The following is an 18,450-nucleotide window of genomic DNA, read 5'->3' on the forward strand; positions in this document are numbered from 1 at the left end:
CAAATTTATGCATTTATCAAGGTGTTACAATCCCTGCTGAAGCTGCATTTCTTTAGCAACAAAAGCAGATAAACTGCATGGAGAAAAAAGTCACATCTGTGTTGATAGAAAGAAAAAAAAAAAAGAAAGAAAATCCAAGACCCTTTAACAGCAAGTTATTTTAATTCCTGGTGATACTAAACCTTTATACCAAAAATCTAGACCCGTGGGTTCAGCCTTTGTTTTTTTTTCCTTAAGTGGTCTCTGAATGTCTGATTTCCCTCTGAATTTCTCCTTACTCCAGAGTCAAAAGCTTTTAATTCTAGCACCAGTGATGTGTCCACAAAAAGTAGTTTAGAAAAATTTAAAGTCTAAAATTAATACCGGTTTCAAGAAGCACACTTTCAAGTGTGTTTAAATCACAAGATCTACCTGGAAGCAAGTAAGTAGTCTAATGAGTACCATCACTGCTGATTCATCACATGTGAGTCACTATGGAAATAAAACAATATTCATGCAGCAGCAAGAAACAGTAAGAGACAGACACCACTGTGTGTGGCCACGCGTGTACTGTATAGCTGAGCTGGACAGAAGCCCGATACATGACATAATTAAAAGGGCAGGTTACACAAGCGTTCAGCTGGCTGACAAATATTAATTCTTAGTTGTTTAAGACTAAGAATCCTGCCCAGATTCTTGATGGCTACACCTATAATTAGAGCTATTACAGCTACTGTCTGCAGGACTCACCTTTTCTGAATATATCCCCCCATAAGATCAGAACTCGATAAACCTGATAAGCTTTATTAGTTATAAAGCTTATTACTATGCAGCTACCTAGGTTCCTGTCTGAGACAACTTCAGAGCTAAGATCCAAAGGTACCATCCACTGGACAATCAAAGCAGGAAGTTAAGCCAAGGGATACACTTGTAAATTTTTTTTTTAGTACACATAGCATAGTAGACGTAAGAAAACTTTGCATATACTTCATTGCTGCCTTTCTTAAAATACTTTTCTCAATTCCTTATAAAAAAGAAATCTGCTATTAAAAGTAGTATCAGACCACAGCATTGCTCATTTAACTGTATTAAGAACTACAGTGGGAATGTCACATTTAAGGAAGAACAATTTTGAAAAGATATATTTAATGTTCGTTCCCAAAGTTAAAAACTGATTACCGGACACCCAAACAACACAAACAAAATGCTTTCAGACAGGCATGAATAGGAAACCAGAAGTAGTTCTCAGTCTTCACAGCAGTCTTGTTCAAGAATTATGATTTAAGATAAATCATACGGGATTATGAAGAAGCTCAGTGTCATCTTTTTAGATTGTCAATAGAATCAGCATCAATTCATCTGGCATACAACACAGCTTAGAGAAAAAAATCTCAATCCAATCAAATATCGAGTCAGATAAGCAAGAACATTTATATCATACCAGTTAATTTTGGTTGTCATAGGCTCAGAAGGACAGAGAATTAACCTTACTTTAATGATTATTTTTAAAGTGACCTACAAAGCATTTTGTAACCATAGCAAGTACAGAAATAACATCAACTCCTGTGAAGATATTTACTTTTTAGAAAGCTTAGAAGGCTTTTCTGAGATCCACAGAACTACACACAATTTATGACATAATTCATATTGGACATTTTGTCTAAAGTATGATGTCTTCGATTTCTACAAATTGAGATTGCTTCTGATCATCTGTAATTTACTCGCACAAATTTAGTCTCAAATGCTGGAACCAACTACTTGCAGCTCTCTTCATTTCCAACTCTATGCATTTACTTTCACTTTATTCCACAACTCTGTTTTACCCTAGCTGTGCTACTGCAAAGAACAGCTTAGAATAAAAATGGGATAGCGTATACACTCTTAGTGTTGCACAAAATTGTACAAGTATCTAATAGCAAATAAGATGCAAGTTAGAAAACTACTTGAGGAATAAGCAAGTTCATTATAGAGTTGGCAAAAAAAAAAAAAAAAAAAAAAACCCGCATGAGTTATCTGCACATGAAGCTACAGTCAGATCAGTAGTTGAAAAACTTCCTTAATACTCTGTTCAGTTCCTCAGCTGATTTAAATACTTCTAGTTTATAGCTCTGAATAAAGAATGAGATTGTCTGTTATAACCAAAAAAAAAGATGACAATGAACAGAATTGCACTTTGTAGAGCTTGTACATTTTGCCAGGAGTAGATTGCTGCATTCAGAGCTGATCATTTATGTCTGCCATTTATTATTTTCTGTACACAAATTATGAGCACCAATCTGGACACAGCTTGTTTACATCAACACTCTATACAGCAATACTCCATCAATACAATAAATACAATTACACTAGACACTTTATATAAGCTTTAGGTAATATAAATCAGTGATGAAAAATTTTCATTGGGGTTGTGTTTCTGGAAGATGGAGCTTAGGCATACAGAAGGTCCCATAAGTATACTCACAAGTATCCTTCAACTCTGTCACCACAAAAATATTAGAAATATTGTTTCTCATTTTACAGTAAAACTTTTGTTTGAATGCAGATGGTAAGGGGAACAGTCAACCAATCAATGCCTGCCTTGTCCTCTGCAAAGGTTATACTACTTCAATCTAACGTTGCTCAAGCTAGCACTTCTGTAGAAAAAACACAGAAGCCAGAATGAGTTGACCAGCAGCGGCATCCCTAAAATGCCCATCAGACATAAGTTTGATTTTAAACACCATGCAACCTGAAATGAAGATCTGTGCGGGAACATTCCGATTTCTGGACAATAAAGTTAGTAAGGCTGTGAAGACTAGCTCAAAACTTAATTTACTAAAACATTTAATTAAAAAAGCCATTTCCATGTTAGTTTAAGCAGCTTAAAATAATTTTTTCCAGAGTAGCCACTGTAACCAAGGTTTTAGTATTTTTCCTGAATTAATCTGTTTTTGCCTAGCAGTTGTATTTGGATAGACTTACAGATGTCTGTTCAGCTACAGAATCAGGCTGCAGTCTTTTGAAGCACATGAAGCACATAAAGCTTTACATTCTCAAAACAATTTTTTCCTGTGAGCAAAATGAATGAAGCCTGATCTCCTATGGCTTTGCATGCAAGTCTCTCCACTGACTATTATGACTAGGTTGCTCCCATGCTAACCTGTGACTCTTTCAGCAGTACTTCCCCATGACTTTCACCTCAGTATGCCTTCATTGGCCAGTAGCCCCAGTACCTTCCTTCCCCACACTTCTAGGGCTACAATGCCCTCAATGTCTGCCCTCATTCCCTCCCTCTTCCCACCTCTTCCACACGTAAGTGACAAGGGAACACGGGACAAAGGCTCCAACTGCCATGGCCAGTTCCAACATACATAGGTGTTGACTGACTGAACTGGAGGCCAAAGAGCACATACCTGCTGAGTTCATGCAACTGCCTTGCTCTCAGCAACAGTACTAAATCTGCTTTCTTTTCTCTCCCAGCTACCAATTTTAAGCACAATTTATAGGAACAAAATTACTACCCAAAGTTCAACTTTTAAATTATTTCCTCAATTCTGAGAAAAGGGATGGACTACTAGAGACTGTATAAACTATTTCCTCAGCAAACCAGGCTACCAAATAGGAACTAAAATAGAGTATGTTGTGTGCACAAGAGCTGCTTTTTGTCTAAGACCTAACAAAAGTGTCATATCTGGTTGACAATCTGTCCAAGTCCTTTGTAAAGACAAACTCTACTCATAAGTAAAAACTTACGCACTTTACGAACAGATAAAAACAAAACAATTTCTAAGTGTACTTTCTCAATAAAACATGATACAACAAGACACTTAGAAGTGTTAGAGAGACTTTCCATTTCACCACCTTTGCTTTGTCACAATGAGCTAGCAAGAAACTTCTTTCATGGAAGTGCTTGTGCTGAAAAATCCACTGTTCATTACAGAAGTGTAGTAAGAACTCCTAAATATTCCAAATTATTGAGCTAAAAACAAGCACATACATTCAAATGTATAATTTTCTATATTTAAGAGAAGATACTGAAAAACATGTGAAGTTGAGAGAGAAAAAGGCAGTCCGAACCAAAATATATGCAATGATTGCAAAACACAAGGCAAACATTTAGAACAGAAAACTTATTTTAACATAACTGTAGGTACAGAATTGCAACCATCATGTGAAGATCACCTTCACATACAGTTTTGGTCAAGAACAACTCCATACAGAAAGCCATATTAAGATTTCCTTGTTCAACCTACAAAATGAGATTTGCTGTAGTACAAATTGCTGTTCACAGTGTAGAAGCAATCATTTTGGTTGTAGTTTTGTGCACCCAAAGGGACCGCTACCTTCATCTGATATTCATTGGCCTAGTCAAAAAATAACACCCAGCTTGTAATATAAGCTCTCACTCCATGGCAGAGCTACAAAGTATTTTTTGAAAAGTCACCTGAGCTTTGAATTTAAAAAAAAAAAAAAAAAAAGAAAGAAATAATAAAAAAAACACGCACACCACCACTGAGCAGCAGCAATGCTAGCACATCCTGTGTTACATTGCTCCAGTGCTTACTTAACTGTTGCTTAGAATTTACGGTGTTCTCTAGCTTGCATTTATCTAGCTTCAGTTTGCAGGCCCTGGACATTGGGGTTACATCATACTAAAGAAAGCTTTCTCACTCTATGGGTTCTTTCTCCCACCTGTTTCTCAATGTGAATGCTCTAGGCTACTATGTTTAACCAAGTATTATTCTCTTAGTATAGCAGAGTTACTAAAACGAGCATTAGGTTGACACCTAGACACCCCAGAAATTTGTTAGAGGTACTTATAGCAACTACACTTGCTCTGAAACTCTCCTCTTTCTCTCCAAAAGGTTATTTTTGCTGCCGCATAAACTCAGCTATACAGCTACCTTAACCTGCCAAAGAATGTAGATTAAAGAGTATATCTTGCAGTATATCTTGAGGTATATCACCTCATCTTTTTGATCTGAATGCTCTTTATCTAAAGGATATGAGAACCTGAGTAAGAGTACTGTCATTATTGTGAGAAGTGAGACTTTCAAAAAAAATATTGGTTTAGTGGTGCTGAAATTCCATGTACATAGTTTCTGAGATGCAAAATCTTTTAATGAGACTTTCTGCCTCAAACCTGGCTTGCTATCTGTGAGGTGTCTTTTTAAAATTGCACACTGATCAAACCTTAGCCGTGAGGCATTGCAGAATTGACTTTCAGAATTAGAATTCCTTAACTAACTTTTTAATTCTTTGAGAAGTTCCACCATTAAATTAAGCTTCAAGCATATATGACCACGAACTAATCTCTCATATACTTGTTTTTCCCCATGTCAGAGTTTACAAAGTTCATGAAAAAACCTGGCAGGTCTCCACCTCCAATCCAAATCTCGAGCAGTATGCTGTACTCCACACTCGCTCCGGGGAAAGGGTGCAGTCCCTTCCCAGCTAGCTTAACAAGGCTGACAATGACTTGCTCAGTAGAAGTAAGGGCACTCGGCCGCGGCCCACAGGAGTACAGCCGTGCTGACAGCTGGCACCCAGCACCCCGTCTAGCTAAGCCAACTACTGCCCAGCCAGCGCGACGGGCATTTCCCTGGAGCTGACCCACAGCAGGGCGAGGCCAGGAAAGGACGCCGCTAACCATGGCCCTAGCACGGCAGGGACACTTCTCCTCCCCCCCTCCCACTACCATCGAGTTCTGCTCAAGGCTACGGTGACTCAAGCTGGGCAGGGGAGGAAGGGGAAGCAGGTGAAAGCGCTTGGTGACGGCCTGCCTCGCAACTTACCGCGGCAGGCGGTGCGCGTCCGCTGTAGAGCGGCAGCCGGAGCGGGCAGAGAAAGGGAAAGAAACGCAGGGCAGAGCGGAGCGGAGGCACCAACTTCGGCGCCAACTCCCCCCCCTCAGCTGGGCGGCAGGCTTGGGGCGGCACTGCTCCACACGCCGCGGCACGGCCGGCGGCACTCACGGCGCAGACACCGGGACTCAGAGCAGGCGTGGGCAGAGGGGATGGAGCCGGCGGCGGCCACCTCCCCCCAACCCCCTTCCCCACATGCGCTCCACCCCAACAGCGGGGTCGCAGCACACTCACCTGCCGAGCTCCCGGCCGGGGCTGAGGCTGTAGCGCTCCTGGAAGGGCTCGGTGCGGATGGGCGTGCGGATCTCGGTCAGGAGGCCGCCTCGCCGCCGGCCGCGGCCGGGAGCGGGCTGGGGCTGGGGTAGCGGCGGCGGCCGCTGCGGCCGCTCATCGCGGGAGCGGCTCGGCGGCGGCTTCTCCTCGGGGCTCATGGCGCGGAGCTTTCCCCCTTTCGTGGTGGGACAGCTTCCCCTAGTCTTCCTTCTCCCTCCTCCTCCTCCGCTGCCGCCGCCGCCCGAGCCCCGCTCCGCTCCGGCACGAGCTCCCTGCCGCCAGCGGCCGCCGCTGCTCGAGGAAGGCAGCAGGCAGCACGCGCCGCACCGAGCAGGCGGAGGGGCGGGGCCTCGCGCGCCGGCCCCGCCCCTTAGCCCGCCCCTTGGTGGGTGGGAGAGAGGGGGAGGGGGCGGGGCGCCGCGCGGCGCCCGAAGGGACGGTTGGGCAGCGCCACCTGCTGGGGCGGCGCCCGCGCCGCGCCGCGCGGCTGTGACGGTTGGAAGGGAGGAGGACGGCGACCGCGACGGCGGCGGCGGGCGCCGTTTAGCAAGTAAAAGCCGAGGGCTGAGGTTTTCGGGCCACCGTTTCCTCGGTGCTTTCGCCTCGCGCTGGTCAAGCGTCTCGCGCACCTGTGCAGGGAGCGGTCGTGGTGAGGCGAGAGCCCAAAGATTTTGGAGCCCAAAGGTTGGAAGGCGGCCCCCGACTCCAACACGGGAGCGAAATAAACCCCTGCCAAAAAGTCACGAGATTTAAATACTAATGAAGTTGAGATAAGTATTTGACTTCTGGGTTTTTGGCTGGGGAGGCAGCACTGTTTAGAGTTTTCTTCGTATCTGCTCAACTGAGGAACTCAATTTTTAAGCGCTCACGTGTTTTCTGAGGGAAGACACAGGAAGAAGGCGAAGCCTGAGGTAAAACCGCAAGACCTGGTCACAAAGCACCTGCCCTTGTGGGGAAAATGTTCAAACCTGTAGTGGCAGCACTGGAATGCAAGGCTGAAGAAAGGCGAGGACTAAAGGACAGCTGCCTTAGTGCTGCTCACAGGCATAGGGGCAGCTCTGAAAGGGACAGATATATCTAAGCCCGTTGAATGAAATCTTGCTTCCTAGGGGCCTGTGCCTGTACACGGGTTCTGTGGTGCCCAAGGTACAAGCTCCAACTAAAGCCTTTCTCACAGCTGGGGTATACCTAAAACTGCTCTCCTTCATGCATGCTTGAGCTCAATACTAGGGCTTTCTCCTCTGGACAGCCCCCTCTTTTTATGAGATGTGTAGGAGCTGCCTCGCAGTTTGCCCAGTTTGGTTGAAATCTCATGGATTTAGAAGTTCTTTGAGAAACCCACATAGTCACAGAGGCTAGGCCTTATTTCTTCAGGAAACAAAACTTAACAATGACTAGCATAAACAAGTTCACTATGAAGGGCTACTGTTTTAACATTTTATAATATTTGAGCAAGGATGCATCTAATAAGCTGAAAAGCAATACAAAAATAATTGCAAATCCCTTTTCTTTTATAATGAATAATGTACTTTAACAGCTTACCACAAGATACAGTAGTAAACAAATCTAATATATTTTTAAAGGGATTATATATTAATGAGTATTAACATATATCCTTACATTAGCAAGATTAAAAAATTGGGATGTAAAACTTAGCCTCATGAATCAATTGCAAAGTTTTGCCCTGCTTATAGTTATATATAGTGATGTACATAGTCCATAGTTAGAAGTTAATTTTGTATTCCTGTGAAGCTTCTAGTTTTGGTCACTATATAATATATCATAAAATAATGGACAAAATAACAGACTAAAAAGAGGATAGGATCGATCTGGTGTGAGAATTTTTGCGTCTCTAAGCGCATTCAGATCTGGCAGGGCAGACCTATTGTACTGTATAGTTTTACTGTGGATGGAGTTTGTTTCTGTGGTTGTTCAGTTGATAACTGGAAGAGGTTTCGGAAATGGCTGTTTTTACCTCATTTCACAAGTTTCTCACTGTATGGCTTACTTAAATGAGCATTTTTAGGAGAACTGTTCTGTGGGGCACTCATTTATAAAGACAATGCTGCAGAATTTATCTCCATTAAAGGCACAGAATTGCTGCCACTGCCTGCCAATATGCAGAGCATGAAGGAGAAAATAATAAGGAAATAAGCCAACGTACGGGAAAGGATTCAGGCCAAACCCCAGTCATTGATCAAGGATGATTCAAATGTATGTGAGTACAACTGCTGACAAGGCATTTTTCTCAAATTCCACCATTTACTTAATGCCAAATCAGATTTGCTGAAATAAATAATTTAGGGATAAATTCCAGAACCAGTATGTAGAATAATGGAAAGTTCAAGAGTTACAATATCAATGTGTTTTCCACTCAGAATGTTGTTTAAATTGTAGCAAGGCCATATTATTACTGCTGAACAATAAAACTTGGATTAAATAGTATTTTAAAAATTGTTACATCTGGAAGTGCGTATCAGAGACATTTACTAGTATCTGGGAAAAGAGATTGTTTCTTGAAAAATAGTTCTGTATCTTAAAAGCATGTTAATTCTAAATGAATGCTTCAGATACTTCATTCTTGTGATATTTCTACTTTACTTATTTTCACATTTACGTTTTCCTCGAGAAAAAAAGAAACTGCAAAGGAAATTTATGGAAATGACTGCAATTACTGATTCTGGAACATGGAACAGAACTTCCTTGAAATACTTTGGGATCTTTAAGGTCCTCTGGCCAAATTTTAAAAGAAATCATGGGTTTTAGATACTTAAATACCTTAAAAAATCTAGCCCATTGGTTCTGTATAAAACAAAACACAAACAAAACATGGGCTCACATTTTTTATGCATACAGTCATTTTATTTAGATAAATTTAAAATATATCTGCATCTAAATTATGGAAAATTCCGATCATATTGCCTCTTCCTATCTGGGTAAACATTAAGTAAAACTCATATTTTACTGAACTTTTTACTCCCTACAGTTGTAAATTTAAAAACTTCTTAAACTTATAAACTTAAAAACTGACTGAATTAATTTTTTATCCCACTTTACTACACACTAACTGTAGAATAAACTAGGATTGGCTCAGCCATACCAAAATACTATGGAGCTGATATATGCTGTATTCATTTAAATTTTCCCTGTGGAAAGAAGAAACATAAGCTTTATGACTCACTGTAGTTTCACCTATGTATTAAAACAGTGCTTATCTAAGTCTTAAATACTGCAGCATAAGCTTATATGGGCTATCTGCATAGGGAGAAACATGCATATATGAACAATGCTTGATTTATTTAGAGATAAGCAAACAGACATATCTAGGCTGGTTACTCTCATTTATTATGAGAAAATATATGTGCTTTTTTTTTTTTTTTTTGCTGTTTGTGTCTTTGGCTTCAGTCACTGAAATATTAGCTCCTGTATGCTCAACTGCACTCAGCTGGCATAACAAACATTGATTTTTCCTTGAATAGGTAATATCAACTGTTTTATATATTTCAATCTTTTTTTTCTTTTCTGCCAGTAGTGTCCAAGGAATTCATTCTTATGAGCTGTGTTTGGCCTGCAAGCTATGAAGTAGGAGGTGAGGTGGAAGACAACATCACTGGTACTCTGTTTAAAAGAATGTCCTTTTCGATTTATGTCAGCATGCACTGAAGTGAAAGAGTATTTTCAGTTCTGCCCTGAAGAGCTGGATCAAACATGTTGCTTAGGGACATAAGATTTGCTCGATTATATCAGTCTGACTCTAGCTCAAAGGTCTTACAGGACCTTCCTCTTCCCAACATAAATATATTCAGGCAACTTGTACATGAAGTAACAATTCCCTTTATGATCAGCATGTTGGTCAATTTATAACAGAAGCATGAAATCTAAGCATCCTTAGCTCAGTACACTTAAGATTGTTTTTCAGGTGTTAAAATTCATCCTTTAAAATTTTCTTGTGATAGAAAAGCGTGATCTTCTGTGGCTGGAATTTCTGCAGGCTGCTGAAGTCCCATATGAATTTATTTATTTTGCATTGATGAGCTGCTTATTTCTTGATGTGATTGTTTTATATATGAGGCAGCAGGAAAAGCAGAGGTACACTTTCCTCACCTGAGTTGCTTCACCCATGTATTCCTCAAATTTGTCTTGTCATCATGTAAAGCAACTTACAAAAGAGCTCTGAGTACCCAGCACCACTGAGAAACAGTCTCATGTTATGCTTTTTGTACAACATAAATATTTGAGAACTGAGGTTTCTCATGAGCTACAACAGAAAAGTGTTATTAATCTTCACTTTTCCAATTTCAGGAAGGAAAGCACAGATCCACTAAGTGGCAGCACTAGGCATCAGTTTTGCCAGCTTCCTTGAATTATTGTTTTACATATGTGAAAGATTAAATATAAACTGCTACCCACCTGGCAATACTATAGGTCTATTTTTTGCTTGCAGTTCTTGATTTAATGATTTTCAGAACAGATGAATGTACTCGCTGTTGGAGAATCTAAGAATATTCTTTCCAAGACACTTTCCCATGTGAACACAGGTTCACAGAAACCTGTTTGCAAAAATTTCCACTTGAATATGTTTTACATACATTATAATAATATTAATTTACCAGTAGAAAAACACATAATATGGGTCCCCACTCATTATATCAGGTGTTCCTCAGATCAGTTTCACAGCTTCTTCAGTGCACACATTGTCCCACAGACTGATTCATCTTTCCCAGATAAGGTAGATTTTGTATTTTACAAAATCCAGGATGGAATGCTATTTTTTTATGTCTGTGTTCAGAGCATAAAGATAATCTGTTTCAGTTTGTATAGTAGGAGAACTTAAATATGTATCTGAAGCACAGTTAAGATGTTCATAAGCTGCGTTGTGTGCTTTACATACCATAGCAGTGGAGGTTACATTCTAAGAGCACAGTTATATTAATTAATGCATGAATCACTAGAGCTGTCTACTTATATGCCAAAAGCAGGAAGGCTTATGTTCAATTGTCAAAGATGCCAAAGCTGTCAGTAAACATATCCTCACACATTGTAAGTATCATCTTATAGTAATGTGTATTAATAATTTCAATCATTCAAAAAATCAGATTTGTGATTCTGAAGCAGACTTGCTTCAGAAACACAAATACTAAGAAATATGTAAGAGGTACTGAAGTCAAATCACAGCTTGTTCCAAAATTCCCAAGCAGATTCCAGTGCTGCCCCAGCTGCATTCCTGAAAAGTTGTTATCTAAATATGATGACTCCATGAAGCATGCTGCTTAGGTACTTATACTGTTTTTTCTACAAACTGAAGCATATGAAGTGCTGGAAACAGAAAAATCAGAGCATGTGTAGTTTATTTTTGTGTGCTCTTCTGATTCTGGAAAAGCAGCATTAATAAATCATTCACAACAATAATCCTTCAGCTGCTGTCTGTGATCCATTCCTGAAACAGACTGAATGGATCATACTGCAGAGTATTTATGGTATTTTTCACAATTGATTCGCTTCAAAACTGGGAAAGAAAATAACCTATAGTAGTCTTTTATTTTCAGGTCAAAATTTTTCAAAGATAAAGGTATGTCCGTAAAGTATATTACTCTTAACAAAAGGGAAGGCAAGTGACCTTACTATTACTGTTGCTACTGAAAGCTTTCTCACAGAGCTCCAATATTTTTATACCATAGAAGTTTATTATTTGAAATCCTGCATGTTAGCAATTCAGGAAAAAAATCCTTAGTTGCAGTCTTCATGTGTTCTCCAGTGACTTCTATTCACCCTAGAAGAGCAGCAACATAGCACTGTAGGGATGATCTCCATTTGCACTAGAGTTAGAACAATGTGAATGCGCCTTACACCAAAGCCTTATTGGCTTGTGTTTCAGACAGAATAATGTGTCATTTTTTTGGCTTCAAAACTTAATTCCAAGAGGGCAGGGACTAAACAAACAAAACTACACACTCCGTGATGGATATTTTCAGGCAAAACTGGTAAAATTCATTTTGAAGGTTACCAGAATTAAATTAAAAATTAATAAAAGAGAATGCAGCTTTGCAACTCAAGGAGGATTTATGTTTAGAGGAGATATAGCAGATCCTTTATGGATTTGTTCTCTATTATTATCGAGAAAAAACAGCTATTGTCCAATATGTTCTCTTACACAAGAATGAGCATCAGGCCACAAGCTGATTTATTATCTATTTTAGCAAGTAACTATGACTTTGCTACCACAGAGTGGAAGTGACTATTAGTTGTGATACTTATGTGAAATGACTGTATTTGTAATATCCTATAGGTTTATGGAGTTTTGTTAGCATGCCAAGACAGACATCTGATGTAGGTATTGAGGCTTCAGGCAGGCTATAGTTATATTTTAATGGAAATTCAGTAATGTATACCATAGAATGGATTCTGGTAATGGATTCTGCATTGTTCCAGCCACATAAATGGATCAGTGTTACAGAAACATACACCTCTATTGTATTCTCATGATCAGTAGTTCAACTCACTGCTTTTTAGTAAACACTGCTTCTTCCTTCCTTTATTGGTGAAGAGTTCAGAAATGTAGCTTAGTATCACAAATGCCCTTCTTCTCCCCCTCCCCCTGCCTCTGCACATACACACACACACGTGCACAGATGTGTCCTGAACAGAGACTGGGCCGTGCAGGCTGGGTCGTGCTGCTGCTGCCACCGGTGTTCCTGCCGCGGGAGAGCCAGTGCTGGCCTTGAGCTTGTGGACCTGAGCTCTACACATGACCGGAAATGCAGCACCAACTCCAGAAGGCCTCTTAAGAGTTGTCACAGTCACATCGTTTCACATTTGGTACCAATTTGTTTGCCTCATGTAAGATACACTTACCATTTTCCTTGGAGCCTCTTCTATTGTTTTTTATTTTTCCATACAAAAACTGTTCCTCATATTTGATTTAAGCTTCCCCATAGTTCATTTGGTACCGTCATCCTTCATGAAATGCCATTTATGTAAGAAAACAGGTATGGTCAGCAAGGTGTCTGCTGACTGTATCTAAGGCGTGTTAATCTATCCTGGAATGTGCTAATGAAACATGCCTGAGATACTCCAGTGACGAGCAGTAGAGGAATGGGTGTGACATACTAAGAATGCCAGAGCATCTGCTATTTATTTGCTGTCAAAACTTAATGCAGACCCAGCATGTGCTGTTAAGAAATCATCCTTGCACTTGCATTTCTTACCTGCAATGAAGTAATTATACTTAGAAATGAGGTACACACAAGTAGCATATATCTCTTTTGTCCATCTATCTGTCTGGGCATATTCTATAACAAGGAACAAGCTTACATGCTTTCAAGGCAGGCCTGAACTTAGGATAGTCTAGGAGAGCACAGGGGCTTCAGTTATACACATTTATGTGGAGAACCTCAGGTTTTAGACACGTAACCCCGAGAGACTGAACAAAAGCATTGGAATGGCCTGAATGCAATGGTGAGAAAGGATAGGATTGTGCCCTGACAGAGGAAGTGCAATTCCTTAAGTCAATGGACTTCCACTAGTGCCAGTATCCCCCCACTCTAGTAAGATACATCCTCTACAAAATAAATTACTTGTAATAGACAGTACACACAATGCCATAACAAAGTGAGTTTATTGACATTCCTCTATAGTGATATGATTGAATAGAAAGCACAGCCTGAGTATCATGTGACATTGTTCTGTCAATATATGCAAAATCAGTCCAATAATGAGGACCTTTCCTGCCATTGACTTTATGTAGTCTTTAACAAAAACCATAACAGACAATTCTGTTTGTTAGATAAATTGGAAGCTGCAGGGAATTTGGCTAATGGTACAATATTTACTATACCTAGTATCTACTATCTACAGGCATCTGTTTTTCTACTAGAACAAAGGAACTACATGACTCACTAGAGAGAAAGTAACAATCCAATCTTTTGGACCTTGTGATAACTGGAAAACCCAGATTTAGTATATTGCAGTCATTTTTTTTAATAACGAACACTGAGGTACAGCAAGAATAAGAATATAAAAGCACCGCATTTGTTATAGAAAGATCTGTTGGTCTGCATTTGACTGAAAGTGTTCAATCTTTACTGGGAAGCCCTATTAATGTATGGAGACAGGGTGAATAATTACTATTTCAACAGAAATTAAATAAATCTGCAGTCAAATTCATCCTTCTGTAATTCCATAGACTGTCACAGAATTAATAGCAAAGGATGAATTTAGCTCATCCTCTGTGTGGTATATTTTAGCTTATATCTTGTTTCCATGTCCAAATTCTGTGTCCTACTGTTTTCAACTAGAAGTATGTCAGCTATTTGTTACAGTAAAACTAGAACAAACCAGCAAAACACAAAACCAACAAACACCCCTTCCCCCCAAGCTGTCTCTCAGGCTAGACTAAAAACTCAAACCTCAGCTACAGCTCATTGAAAAGTTCGTGGGCACTTGAGCAAAATGGGTGAAAAAAGTCCTGTGTCAGACCTGTACAAAACTCATGATTTCTCTGTTTGGACCACTTTTGTGGTTTAGTTTGGACCACTTACTTTTGGCTTGTGATAGCCATGGAGCTCCCTAGAACATAAAAGTCAAGTTCAGGATATGCACAACCACATGATTGAAACTGAATGCTCATGCAATGTACTCCAAACTGAAGTGACAACATTTGTAAATTTAGACCTAATGCAATCAATGGTGAAGTTATCTTTGTACTGGATTAAATCCTGCATAGCTTATTCATTTGAGCAGTCAGTAAGAATATTTTGAGGTGGAAGACCTACTGATGATTTAGAATATCTATTTTCACTCATGTAACTTCAGCTTAATGCTAGTATAGCATCAGGATTTCATGAACAGAAATCTTCCTTTTCCTTCCCTCTACCATCAATATCATCACAACAGTCACTTTCAGAAAGATAACACCCCTCTGCAACCAAATCTACAAATTATTCATTTTCATTGCTCCTGTTGACAATTGCAATTCACAAAATCTTTCAGATTTCCTATTCTTTCACTTGCATTTTAAAATCTACTGATGTTGATGTCTTCTCTTAGAATAATAAGCCAACACAGGTTTCAAGGGAATGGAGGTGAAAGAACTGAACAGATTACGGTTTTTTGACTTTCATTGCTGATGTATTTCACCAGAAATCTACTCTACAGAAAATCTTACAAGTCTTTCCTGCAGGAAAAAAATGAAACCAGAAATTCTGTAATGAACAATACTTCAGCAATGAAGATGCAGACCTGGGGAGAGCACAAATGATCCTGTATGTGAGTAACAGCATTTGAATTGAAAGGTGAACAAGGAAGGGTATTTGCCTTGTATATGCAGTAATAACAACAACAAAGGCAATTAATTGCATAATGGGCAGGTTAAATAACAGGGCAAGGGAGATGGGTTCCTCCCCCTCTCCTGTTAGCACCATTCACTGCCTCACTTACTCTAACATTACCGTACCACTTAGATGCACAGCTTCCCCTTCGCACCAGACTGGCACTGCATTCAGCCTTGGCATGATATAATGAACGGAGAAATGCACTGTGAGATGTTGATCCTGGTATCCTATGTCGGTGTTTGAAAACCTATTGAGGTAGGTCATTTGGGAAGAGAACTGGAACAGTAGAAAGCAAGAAAAACAGTAGTATGGCATTTTCTTTCTCTTTGTTTTATGGAGAGTCAGCTGTCTTTCCCCATTCTTGGCTTTAGATCCCCCCCTACCCCCAAAAATAAGAAAAAAAACCCTGTGAGGAAAAACCTGCAAAGTAACAAGGATTTTGTTACTTGATGTCATCACAGTCACCTAAGAAAACAGCCTTTAAAAAATATTCTAGACTCTGCACTTGAAAGACAGCTTTTGCCAAAGATTCTGATGGGAAGTAGCTGGCTAATGCTGTTTGTTTCCTAAATCAGGACCACACAAGCTGCCTGAGATGGCATTTGCTAAATATGGAGATGTATGCCACCTAATCTAGCTCTTAGTGTATGGTGAGTGCCAGAACATGATGTGAAGAAGAATTTCAGGAGAAAGCCTTTCTTGTTTCAATCAGTGGGGTTTGATGCTGTCTCTGAAATACAAATATCTTTTATTATGCTACAAAAAATAGTTTCATTTTTTCATAATAAAATATAGCTTTTAAATACTTAAAAAAATCTAACTATACAATATTGTAAAGATTGGAACTTTTTATTTTTTTACTATGTTAATGAGACAGCTCTTGATGCACTATTTTCTTTGGCCGAACTGGGACCAACCAGTTGGATACTTCTTTTCTTTTATTGTTGGAAGACATCCAACTTTTGACATAGTGCAGGTAACTTTGTAACACTACCAGGAATAAAACAGGACCCATACATGAATCACTGGATTTTGGGGCCCAGTGGTGAAGGAGGCAGAAATTACATACATTGATGACTGAGTTGTTCGGTCTCTCCTGGTGTGACTCGCTCTGATGTAATTCACGTGCATGTGACAGATGCTCTCAGAAAAAAGACAAAAAGACAAAAAGAGTTTCATCACTACTGTGCAGAGGGGCTGGGCATGTGCAATAGATGACTCAGAGCTACTCTGTGGAAGTACTAAGCATCATTTACAGTGACTAGTCCAATGGAGCTAGCCTGTAGCTGAGGCCTCCGTAGGCAACTGTAATATGAGTACTCAATATGAAAAATAACATGTACTATATAAAATAGATCCTCAGTAAAAGTCATACAATAAATTAGTATAAAAGTGGCTGAAATGTTTCAGAAACAGAATGAATGGGGCAATTTAAATATCCCAAATATTTTATATCATTAACAAATGCTACTATTTCTGCCTAGAAACATGTCTTTGGGTCCATCACCATTCAAACATCTATTGACCTAAGAATCAATCAAGAAAATGATTTAAAACTCAATGTAGTCAAGCGAGTATGATGAGTTTCTATACACCGTACAAATACATGAGAAAGCTGGGCCCGGATATTTTCTCCAGAGGGAAAATTTATGGGAATAAGATGTGTCTGACACTGAACTGATCTCCTGGTTTGACGGTTTTCTGAAGCACAGCTAACGAATGACTAACAGTAACAAGCCCCCAAGGAGATGTGATATTTCATGTGAGCTGCTAGACACTATGTTACCTTCTCACTTACCTTCAATCCTACTTCACAAGTCTCTTGCTTTGTATTTTATGCACCTTTAACACTCTTATCATCAGAAGTAAAAAGATACTTCATACTTCCTTTTCCCAGTTAAGACAAACACTTTCAATCTGAGATGGGTCTTGGAAAACAAGGGCAGCAAAGTTTAAAAATAGAACACAATCAGAGCTGTGAGGTTGAGCGTCAGCAAAATCCATCCAAAGACAAGTTTACTGCTGTTTTCATTTCATTTCCTGGCTTCAGAGCTGGAATGCAAAGTACACCAAATTGAAGAGGGTTATGTCTGAAGTAACAAGAGCTAGATCTTTAATTTAGTTGTACCTAATATGACTGGAGGGTCTTTGGGCTTACTCCAAGAGGAATTACAACAAATTCTTAACCCAAAGAGAGTTACAATCCCCTTCATCCTTGACAAGCACCCTCATTCACTGCAGCTTCTCATAGCCCCTAGACTAAAACCTTCTGTATACAACCATTCTTGAGGTTATGGAGATTTGCACTGAACAAGAAAAGGAAAATGACATAACCAGAAAAAAAAAAAAGGAACCATGGATTAGCCCAGCCTGACAGAAAGTAAATGACTTCTGATACAGGGGATGGGATTGTCTAAACTTCCCATTTGGAAAGGAGCATTTTAAACATCAGAAAACGAAGATCTGGTAAACAGAACTCAAGGCTTTTCATAAGAGTAGAACATTCTTCTTGTTTCCCCTTTTCCTTATCACATACAGTACTAAGGTAAGGAGCCTTGTCCTTTATGCTACATAATAACACATCCTTTTTGAGTGTGCACAACCTTGTGCTTGTGTGGTAAACATTACAATAGATATGCCCCTCCCAATATCTCTGAAGTGCAAGTTCTCTCCAGTACTTGCAAGAAATAATCATAACAACTGCTGTTATGCTTTGCATTGCATTACAGGTTGTTTTTTTAGTTTTTGAAGGTCTTATCTGCACCATGTATCTGGGCCAGTTCCAGCTGATGCAACTGATGTGGATCATAAGTTCATATATAAAAATTTCAGTTTTGCTCATAGTTGTCTCTCAGATGGACAATATATACAGGGAAAACAAGGATGGATGAAAGATATATTTGACCAGCTCCTAGTACTGGATTCGTCTGTTAAGAAGTAAGATGGACTGTGGATTGATTTAGAAGATGTGGGCATATAAAAGCTTGGAATGCTTGATGAGGGTTTTTTTTATTTTTTAATCAATG

The 18,450-nt window shown here is 39.6% G+C and overlaps 1 protein-coding gene across 1 annotated transcript in view; it reads right to left on the reverse strand.

Annotated features, from left to right (window-relative positions):
• STK17A (serine/threonine kinase 17a) overlaps positions 1–6,406 on the reverse strand; it is a 29,374-nt gene extending 22,968 nt beyond the window's left edge. The window contains exon 1 of the mRNA XM_067291219.1: positions 6,057–6,406. Within this exon, the coding sequence (XP_067147320.1) occupies positions 6,057–6,253 (197 nt within the window). The 5' untranslated portion in view covers positions 6,254–6,406. The remainder of the gene's footprint in view (positions 1–6,056) is intronic.
• Between the last annotated feature and the right edge of the window lie 12,044 nt (positions 6,407–18,450).

Source organism: Apteryx mantelli, chromosome 2, assembly GCF_036417845.1.
Source record: "Apteryx mantelli isolate bAptMan1 chromosome 2, bAptMan1.hap1, whole genome shotgun sequence".
Lineage (NCBI taxonomy): Eukaryota > Metazoa > Chordata > Aves > Apterygiformes > Apterygidae > Apteryx > Apteryx mantelli.